The sequence below is a fragment of the Mya arenaria genome, chromosome 13 (genome assembly GCF_026914265.1).
Source record: "Mya arenaria isolate MELC-2E11 chromosome 13, ASM2691426v1".
Classification (NCBI taxonomy): Eukaryota; Metazoa; Mollusca; class Bivalvia; order Myida; family Myidae; genus Mya; species Mya arenaria.
Genome location: NC_069134.1, coordinates 62,870,385 through 62,881,006, shown reverse-complemented (window position 1 = coordinate 62,881,006; position 10,622 = coordinate 62,870,385). Strand labels below are relative to the sequence as shown.

The following is a 10,622-nucleotide window of genomic DNA, read 5'->3' as shown; positions in this document are numbered from 1 at the left end:
GTCAATGTCAAGAGACCTTTTGACCCCAAAATCAATAGGGTCAACTACCTGTCATGACCAACCTTGTAAAGTTTGAGGACCCTGGGCTCAGTCATTTTGAGCTATTGATTGGAAACAGGTCACTGTAACCTCTATATCGTAAGGGGTCAACTACTTGTCATTTCCAACATTCTTGTGAAGTTTAAGGACCCTGGGCTCTGTCGATTGGAACCCAAATGAGGGTAGGACAGACAAACATCAGTGGCATACCATAAATTACAGTATGTCTTAGTGTACTGAATAAAAACATGAGGAGATATTCTGTGAAAAATAGATATCTAAGCCAAAACTTAATCATCAGGCTAGGTTCCCAGTGTATGTCAATTGTCTTCTCAATGTAGTATTTTTTTTGTTTTAAAATATTCATCAAAAGACAATTTACAGTCTAAACCTACAACTACTATGCGTAAACATACAAAAATGCATGAGGTCTTAGTAAACTTTTACCCAATGTGTGACCTTGACCTTCTAGCTAAGAAACTTGAATTTTCGTTCTGGAATGAGAACATCCGAAACTTAACTTTTGTTGCTCAAAAGAATTCTTGCTTTGGCACTGAGGTCAAACAGTCATTATTTCAATGTCTTAGATTGGGGAAAAGTTGGCACTGAGGTCAAACAGTCATTATTTCAATGTCTTGGATTGGGGAAAAGTTGGCACTGAGGTCAAACAGTCATTATTTCAATGTCTTGGATTGGGGAAAAGTTGGCACTGAGGTCAAACAGTCATTATTTCAATGTCTTGGATTGGGGAAAAGTTGGCACTGAGGTCAAACAGTCATTATTTCAATGTCTTGGATTGGGGAAAAGTCGGCACTGAGGTCAAACAGTCATTATTTCAATGTCTTGGATTGGGGAAAACAAACAAAACAGAAAATCCAAAATGAGACTTTATTTGGAATTCAATTTTTTCTTAACCATACATAACAATCCACCAGAACCCTGGACAGAAATACTGTGATAGCTTTATTACAATACAATTCTATGGTAAAAACCAGAACCTTTAGTTACTAATTCCCTGTCCAGCAGAGCTGATTTTCATCTTTTAATAACTCAAAATTTTAAAAACTCTACTTGCCAGTCAAATAGCCAATGCATAGATGGATGGCAATTAAACTGTTGTAAATTCTTGGAAACTTTGACAAAACCTGTGAGCATATTCCTTCGGCAAGATAAATGCCAATTTTTCGACAGAAGAAAATCACCCTGGTTGTTCCTTAATCATTTCAATATCATGGTCATTGTAAGGCAAGCGTCAAAGTATTAAAGCACAAATTTATGTATTCCATCTATCTTCATGTTACTAACTGCGTCACAAGTCCATAAACTCGCCAAATAATTGCAATCAACATCACAACCATCGACAAGCCAAAGAACCACAGGCCTTTCTTGGTAATAACGATGTCAGTCTGAAAAAGAATAACAAGTTTTAAAAAAATTTCTTTGTCAATTTCTTGTTAATATAACAGAGACAATACTTATATTATCATCATCACTTAAAGTGAGAAAAAGCCCCCCAACCCCTGTCAAACATATCACCTTGTTCATGTTTAGTAAAGACACGTTTTCAACTTAATCCAAAACAGGATATAAGTCAACAATGTAAAGCATTTAGGTTAGACCAGAGTAAGAGACCTGCTATACATGTTGGTATTGTCAATGGTAACATGTGTGCTAATTTTCATGTGAATATCATTCTTGCAAGCCAAAAAACAATCTAAGTGTTCAATCTTGCTGGAGGCAGTACAGTCATTGAACTTACCTGTAGGCTTATGAATGAACAAGTCTGAATTCTTTTAGTATTGCTTGCCATCAATTTTTTTAACAAGCTCTTCTACATGTATATAAAATTCAGAATTTGAGCAAGCCCTGAAGACATTTTACCAGCCAGTGCAAGGCTTGCATGCTTGTGTTAATTTCGACCACTGGCAGTAGATTCACAAAAAAAATATTTAAAAAAAATCAAATGTCACAAATTCCAATGATCTGTTTCCGGAAAAGATAATGAATTTGGGGGCTAAATATGCACAGAAACCAGGGCCAATATTTACTAATGCCTTGATTGAGGTGTTGAGTCTGAGAATCACTAAAATTACCAATCTTTGTTCTTTTGTTAAGGAAATTTGCTGAATATGTTACAAATAACACAAATCTTTTTTTGCTTAAGTAGAAGGGAGATAATCATGTTTTTTTCAAGATCACATATTACTTCCCTTGCTATGATAGCCTCTGTTATATTCTTGATAAAATAAACTGGATCAATGTGCCAAAGGCATAAACCTTATTTTTATTGTTTGCACATCGTTTGAAAAGAAAGAGAGATGTATACATGTAAATAGTTTTATAACACTTGAAATCAGTTTGTCTGGGTGAGATTCGGACACAACAAGTTTGTATGTATACTCCATATGCTATCGATAATCGAATCAAATCAGACCAAGAATTTCGATCACTATCCGACATATCAAACTATACTTACATGCTTCAAGCCCGAGACCTGGCCACGTTTAAGAGGTGCAGGAACAGTCTCCGGACGCCGTATTTTCTCTCCGGAGACGAGATTTCCCTTCAGGAAGTGTTTCCCAGTCTCATAGATCTCCACGGTAACCAGTTTACCCATTAGGGAATCTTCTTTAGGGACTAGAACCTGAATAGGTAAGAAAATATCCTTCTTGGTCAATTGTGTTTGATATCTTGCTTTTTGGAAAGTTTAAAACCCATATATAGATGGAGGAATTGGTACATGAAAGTTACATAAAAATGTTCTTGCCATTATTTGAGCTGAGGCAAATATTATGGCGTTGAAAAGATTGTTATTTAACTTGATTTAATATTTCACTTCATTCTGGTTTAAAATAATGCAACATATAATGTGAGTAGACTGTAAAGACTGGATCATACTATGACATAACATTAACAATATTTGCCAGTCACACAACCATGATTTTCTTAATGTGTGGCAGTACAGATAGGAAAGGTCGACCCAAAGGCATTTGTATAAAAAACATAATATTTTTGATGGATAAACCTTTAACTTCTTACTAAATAATGCATTTATGGAAAATATTAATTACTGATAACAAGATTGTACCAGTGTATTTCATAGCAGAAAACGCAAAAATATTAAATGATTGGTGAATGCTAAAATATTTACTGTGATCGTCTCATAAGGTCGAAATAACATGTTTTATGCACTTTTCTTTCAAATTAAACTCGGTATCTTTCAGAACCATTGTTTTCAACATTTATTCATCTTTTTTGGTAAATCAAAACAATTGTATTGATTGTGGTAAATCTCATGTGGGAGTAAGAGTGCATCTAAGAATAAACTATGAATCCAATTACCCCTTACCTGATCATAAAACTTGTTATGTCCTACAAAGTACTGTTTGTCATGGGAGATTTCCGTCACCAACACCTCTTGAATCTCCCCCATCTGAAATAAACACATGAAACTTGAACCAAAAATGTCCTATTCAAGTGATAGACATGAACCGGTTTTGTTGAAGATTCTATTGGAGCTTTAGCTTATGTTTAAGACTAAGTTTTTTGGAGTAAAAATAGATAAAAATCCATACACATGAAACTTGAACAGAAACTGTCCTTTTCAAGTGTAATACATGAATGGGGTTTGTTGAAGAATCTATTGGAGCTTTAGCTGATGTTTTAGACTAAGTTTTAGGAGTAAAAACGGATTTAAAACCAGTCCACATGACACTTAAACACAAAATATCCCATTCCAGGGTTAGAAATAAAAGGGTTTAGTTAAGGAATTCATTGGACTTTTAGCTTGAGTTTCGGAGTAAAAATGCATTCAGGTCCATACACATGAAAGATGAACACAACATCTCCTATTCAAGTGTTATAAGTAGGACACTATTTTGGCATAAGAGACCATTGGACTTTTAGCTAGATTCCCCATAAGTATAAGTAGAGCAAATATAGTGATCAATATTAGCAATACCCCTCAAGCCTTCACTGGTCAAGTGCCTTCGGGGCTTGCTCCAATACAGGATTTACTATACCAAGGCTGCAGTAATTCAGGAGAATGAATGTAACATATATACAAGCGGTGTTTTTTTCACTTTTTTGTGAATGGGGCCAAGAAACTTAGAAATGTGAAAGTAGCAACAAATTGCCTAAAATTGTGAAATGTTCATAGCATATTTCAAACAAAGAAACAACAACAACCCTGTGGTTTTGGATTTGAAGAACTAATATTTAAACATATCTGTACTAGTTGACCTATGCTTTTTTGGGTGTATTATTTGGATTGTGAATTTTAGGTCAATTTTTGTGTGATTTTTTCCTTTCTTCTTTCTGGGATTATGAATTCGGCCCCATTTTCAGTAAAACCAACAACACTACCATGTCAAATTGATTCCTTTATATTGACCTCCTACCTTGTGTGTGTATGGATGGTATGACTGGAACAACTCGGACACCTTCTTTGTCCTCTTCTTAACCTTTAAGCAAACAAACAAATGTATTATACACTTTAATTGGAAGACTTAAAGCTGCACTCTCACAGATTGAAATTTTTTTGTCTTGGAATAGGCCATTTTTTGCATTAATGTCTGGAAACTAGTGGTATAAGACTGCTGACAAAAGATCAGATCACAGTTTTTCATATTTACGTTTAAAAATTTATGGCTAAAAGCGTTACTAACACTTTGAGAAAAATGAAATTTTCGGCACTTTTTTTCAAACAATTTAGATCTGTTCTTTAGTGAGTTATCTTAAATGATTGACATGAGGACATTGATGCTAAAATTGGCTGATTCTGACAAAAAAATGAAATAAAACTCAAATCTGTCAATCTATGAGAGTGCAGCTTTAAGACACACTAAACCAAACACAGGTGGGCTTGTTTTCTGAACCCGTTTAAAAAAAAATGTAAGGACATGATTGTACGCATTTTAAAAGTGAACTCCTTGGGGTATTGATTCTTAAAATAAAAACAGGCTTTAGGTGATGTTTCTAAATGGAATTTATTAGTGCAACAGGCCAAATATTTTTATACATTTATTCAAATTCATTTCTAAGCTACAGTCTAAAAACAACTGGACCATCCCTATGAATAATTTATGTGAAAAGTAAAACTTTCTTGCTCAGTAAGTCTGTAAGATCAAATTTATTTACTATTTTGTATATCACTGTATCTAGACAAAAGTTTAAACTTCATCAAAGACACATTAGTGATCGGAGGACAACGTTCTAACAAAATCCCGCTAGGACAAAATCCCCAACACGTGTAGAAAAATTCCTCCCCAATATGGTATTCACTTTTTCATGCCATTTTTTCACTTTTTCATGCCATGTTATTTACCGTATTTACTTTATAAAGTGAATTATATTTCATTTAATTACATTTTACAATATTTCTAAGCAAAAACAACAAAAGAAATATATTAACAAGAAATGCCGCAATATGACGAAACCAGGTTTTCAATGATCAACAGAAGAACTTCAGCCTGTGTCTGTTTTTCTATTTTTAGTAACAGTGACCTTGACCCTAGGGACTACAAAGGCAATCCCATGAAAGGTCTCCATAAACTTTTCCTTTATACCAAGTTTGGTCAAGATATGTGAACCCTGACTAAAAGTATTCAGTTTCAACTGTTTTTCTATTTTTAGTAACAGTGACCTTGACCTTGACCCTAGGGACCCCAAACACAATCCCATGAAATGTCTCCATAAACTCTTCCTTTATACTAAGTTGGGTCAAGATATGTCAACCCTAACTAAAGTTATTCAGTTTCAACCGTTTATCTATTTTTAGTAACAGTGACCTTGACCTTGACCCAAAACACAATCCCATGAAAGGTCTCCATAAACTCTTCCTTCATACCAAGTTGGGTCAAGATATGTCAACCCTAACTAAAGTTATTCAGTTTCATCCGGTTTTCTATTTTTAGTAACAGTGACCTTGACCTTGACCCTAGGGACCCCAAATGCAATCCCATGAAAGGTCTCTATAAACTCTTCCTTTATACCAAGTCGGGTCAAGATATGTCAACCCTAACTAAAGTTATTCAGTTTGAACCGTTTATCTATTTTTAGTAACAGTGACCTTGACCTTGACCCAAGGGACCCCAAACACAATCCCATGAAAGGTCTCCATAAACTCTTCCTTTATACCAAGTTGGGTCAAGATATGTCAACCCTAACTAAAGATATTCAGTTTCAACCGTTTTTCTATTTTTAGTAACAGTGACCTTGACCCTAGGGACCCCAAACACAATCCCATGAAAGGTCTCCATAAACTCTTCCTTCATATCACGTTGGGTCAATATATGTCAACCCTTACTAAAGTTATTCAGTTTCATAGGTGAGTTTGACGCCGCCCGGCCAACCAGCCGCCCGCCAGCCGAACAACGATGTTCGTCATTCTAATAACCAGTGAAACCTGGTTAAAAACATGGTAGGGACTTGGACTTCATCCGTTGTTTTTTTTCTTCAAAAATAGTTTTGGCAGAGATTTCATCCTACATTCTATTTATAACTCTTACATCCTGAGCAGGTATACGCGGCATGTTGGCTGCAGGGGTTCCAGGGCGTGGAAAAAACTGGTTAATGAACAGACTGGCGAACTTGTAATCTCGAACCAGCTGCATTGTCTCCTCAAAGTCCGCGTCAGTCTCTGTCGGGAAGCCGCATATTAGGTCGGTGGCTATGTTCACTCCAGGCACACTGAAATAAACAGAACTGCCAGATTGCTGAATATGCGCAATTTGTTCCAAATTCATTATAGTTCATGTTGCTTTTTTGTGTTAATGATAGGACATAAACCAAACTAATATTTAAAGCTGCACTCTCACAGATTTACTGTTTTTACAACTTTTTTTATTTTTTGTCCTGGAAAGAGCAAATTTTTGCGTAAATATCTGCAAACCAATGATAAAAGATCGCTGACAAAAGATCAGATTGCAGATTTCCGTTCGAAAATTAATGTTTTATGGCTTAAACCGTTGTTTTATGGCTAAACCGTTACTAACTGTTTAAAAAAAATGCATAAAACATTATTTTTTTAACTTAAATATAAAAAATCTGCAATTTAATTTTTTGTCAGCAGTCTTATATCACTGGTTTCCATTGATTTTCGCAAAAATTGGCTCGTTCCAGGACAAAAAAAAAGAAAAAAAGTTGTCAAAACGTTTAATCTGTGAGAGTGCAGTTTTAAGAAAGTCATACATGTCAAATTTTCTGGATACCATTCAGGTGGATTTGTCCAGAAAGGCTGAACATTCAGGGGGATATTGGTAGTATTCAGGGTTGTTTTTTAGCAGGTCTAAGTTGGCGAAATTTCTAAGTATTTTTAGACTCAAGTACGAAAAAATGTATTCACATACATTTTGCTATGAAAACCTCTAACTTTTTGATTATTAATACTGAATTATTTTATGTCATGATTTATCATATTCTTATGATACACTGTCATGCCATACTGTAATGCACTTGCAGAACAAAACATGTCATTGGAAAAATATGTTTTCGAGACAATTAAATTAAATTCACCTTTCTCCAAAGTCTTTTTAAAAAATCTGCTTAATATTATCAGCTATGATGACATTCAGATAATAAGAGAATAAAAAAATATTGTTAATTCCTTCCTTTTTCAAAACATAAATATTTCTTTGCCTTTGATCATTACTACAAATTCATTGATCACTTGTTGTAAAAGTTTCCTTTTGGCATTTATAAAACCTTTATTAAACAGTCATTTCACCCTTGTGGAGTTGTTTGTTTACATTCAGTTTCAATCACATACTGTGGTTTTATTTTGTCATTATTGCCTGATGTAAAATCTCTCTAAAACAAAAACAAAAAATAAATAAATATATATATATATTTTTTAATTCCAGTGGGTTTTTATCTCCCGCCGGGTGACCGGGGGATGGATCGAAATTCCGGGGGATTTACCCCCCTCCCCACGGGGTATGGCATGTATGGAAAGTGATGTCCCTTGCCACAAATATTTGTATTCTAAATGTGTGCAGCAATTCCTGTATTTGAAAAACAAGAGAGCTGTGGAGCAAATGCCATGTAAACCCTCTCAGGCAGACAACAATTCCACTAGACCATACTTTTCCTGGTGGGGATCAAACCCACAACCTCTTGGGTGAGAGGCAGACAACAAAACCACTAGACCATACTCATCCTGGTGGGGATCAAACCCACAACCTCTTGGGTGAGAGGCAGACAACAAAACCACTAGACCATACTTATCCTGGTGGGGATCAAACCCACAACCTCTTGAGTGAGACAATAAAACCACTAGATCACACTCGTCCTGGTGGGGATCAAACTCACAACCACTTGGGTGAGAGGCAGACAACAAAACCACTAGACCACACTCATCCTGGTCGGGATCAAACCCACAACCTTTTGGATGAGAGGCAGACAACAATTTCACTAGACCATTCTCATCCTGGTGGGGATCAAACCCACAACCTTTTGGATGAGAGGCAGACAACAAAACCACTAGATCACACTCGTCCTGGTGGGGATCAAACTCACAACCACTTGGGTGAGAGGCAGACAACAATTCCACTAGACCACACCCATCCTGGTGGGGATCAAACCCACAACCTTTTGGATGAGAGGCAGACAACAATTCCACTAGACCATTCTCATCCTGGTGGGGATCTAATCTTCAATCTAAGTTCAATCTAAGTTGCTTATTGAATACGGTCCCAGGCTGTCATTTTTGTCATTGTATCATTATTTTGATGGCCTATTAAATATTTCAGTAGAAACGCATTAATTGAAATCAATATATCTAACAACAATTTGTATGCAGCACATACTGCCAATAGCTAAGCAGCTTAACAGTCACGGTATTGGACATACCTGTTATTCAGACTTAATGTATAATCCATATTACCAATATCTATAACCTGTCTTGACAAAGAAACCAGTCAACGAGCTGTTCATGTATATGCATGAAATGAAAGGGAATGAAATGTTTCTATAGCAATATAAGCAATACATAAGCAATAGTGGTTATAACAATCCAGTCATTTCCAGCAAGCATTTAAGGAAAAACTTTTTAACAATGCAAGAAATCAAGCAAAAATGGGTCGGAAAATGGGTGTATGATGAAAATGAAGATTTGGAAGAATTCTTGAGAGCTATTGGTATCTTTGTGTTGTTAGTAATATTTTTAAATACTTTTTAAGTGAAAATGCTTTCATTTTCTTAGTGCACATGTCAATGTATATATTGTTTTGTTCATTGTAAAAGTGAAATGCATAAATGAACTCTCATTTTCGCTTTTGCTACCATTTTCTTTTTTTATATTTACATGTTAAGACGTACATTTCATCATATAATAAACTGTTTCTAGAACTGATATCATGCGTTTTGTTGAAAGTTTGAATAAAATCCCATCTGAGATGCCCTATGATTGTGTAAAGTTTGAGTAAAATCCCATCCGAGATGCCCTATGATTGTGTAAAGTTTGAGTAAAATCCCATCCGAGATGCCCTATGATTGTGTAAAGTTTGAGTAAAATCCCATCCGAGATGCCCTATGATTGTGTAGTTTGAGTAAAATCCCATCCGAGATGCCCTATGATTGTGTAAAGTTTGAGTAAAATCCCATCCGAGATGCCCTATGATTGTGTAGTTTGAGTAAAATCCCATCCGAGATGCCCTATGATTGTGTAAAGTTTGAGTAAAATCCCATCCGAGATGCCCTATGATTGTGTAAAGTTTGAGTAAAATCCCATCCGAGATGCCCTATGATTGTGTAAAGTTTGAGTAAAATCCCATCCGAGATGCCCTATGATTGTGTAGTTTGAGTAAAATCCCATCCGAGATGCCCTATGATTGTGTAAAGTTTGAGTAAAATCCCATCCGAGATGCCCTATGATTGTGTAAAGTTTGAGTAAAATCCCATCCGAGATGCCCTATGATTGTGTAAAGTTTGAGTAAAATCCCATCCGAGATGCCCTATGATTGTAAAGTTTGAGTAAAATCCCATCCGAGATGCCCTATGATTGTGTAGTTTCAATAAAATCCCATCCGAGATGCCCTATGATTGTGTAAAGTTTGAGTAAAATCCCATCCGAGATGCCCTATGATTGTGTAAAGTTTGAGTAAAATCCCATCCGAGATGCCCTATGATTGTGTAAAGTTTGAGTAAAATCCCATCCGAGATGCCCTATGATTGTGTAAAGTTTGAGTAAAATCCCATCCGAGATGCCCTATGATTGTGTAAAGTTTGAGTAAAATCCCATCCGAGATGCCCTATGATTGTGTAAAGTTTGAGTAAAATCCCATCCGAGATGCCCTATGATTGTGTAGTTTGAGTAAAATCCCATCCGAGATGCCCTATGATTGTGTAAAGTTTGAGTAAAATCCCATCCGAGATGCCCTATGATTGTGTAAAGTTTGAGTAAAATCCCATCCGAGATGCCCTATGATTGTGTAAAGTTTGAGTAAAATCCCATCCGAGATGCCCTATGATTGTGTAAAGTTTGAGTAAAATCCCATCCGAGATGCCCTATGATTGTGTAAAGTTTGAGTAAAATCCCATCCGAGATGCCCTATGATTGTGTAAAGTTTGAGTAAAATCCCATC

The 10,622-nt window shown here is 35.8% G+C and overlaps 1 protein-coding gene across 3 annotated transcripts in view; it reads right to left on the bottom strand.

Annotated features, from left to right (window-relative positions):
* Positions 1 to 913: 913 nt before the first annotated feature.
* The window catches only part of LOC128213766 (threonylcarbamoyladenosine tRNA methylthiotransferase-like), a 102,492-nt gene continuing 92,783 nt past the window's right edge, over positions 914 to 10,622 (bottom strand). For all 3 annotated transcript variants that reach the window (XM_052919814.1, XM_052919813.1, XM_052919815.1), the window contains exons 10-14: positions 6,549 to 6,729; positions 4,440 to 4,502; positions 3,389 to 3,472; positions 2,516 to 2,683; positions 914 to 1,445 (exon numbers count right to left, since the gene is read on the bottom strand). In XM_052919814.1, the coding sequence (XP_052775774.1) occupies positions 1,332 to 1,445; positions 2,516 to 2,683; positions 3,389 to 3,472; positions 4,440 to 4,502; positions 6,549 to 6,729 (610 nt within the window). In that variant the 3' untranslated portion in view covers positions 914 to 1,331. The remainder of the gene's footprint in view (positions 1,446 to 2,515; positions 2,684 to 3,388; positions 3,473 to 4,439; positions 4,503 to 6,548; positions 6,730 to 10,622) is intronic.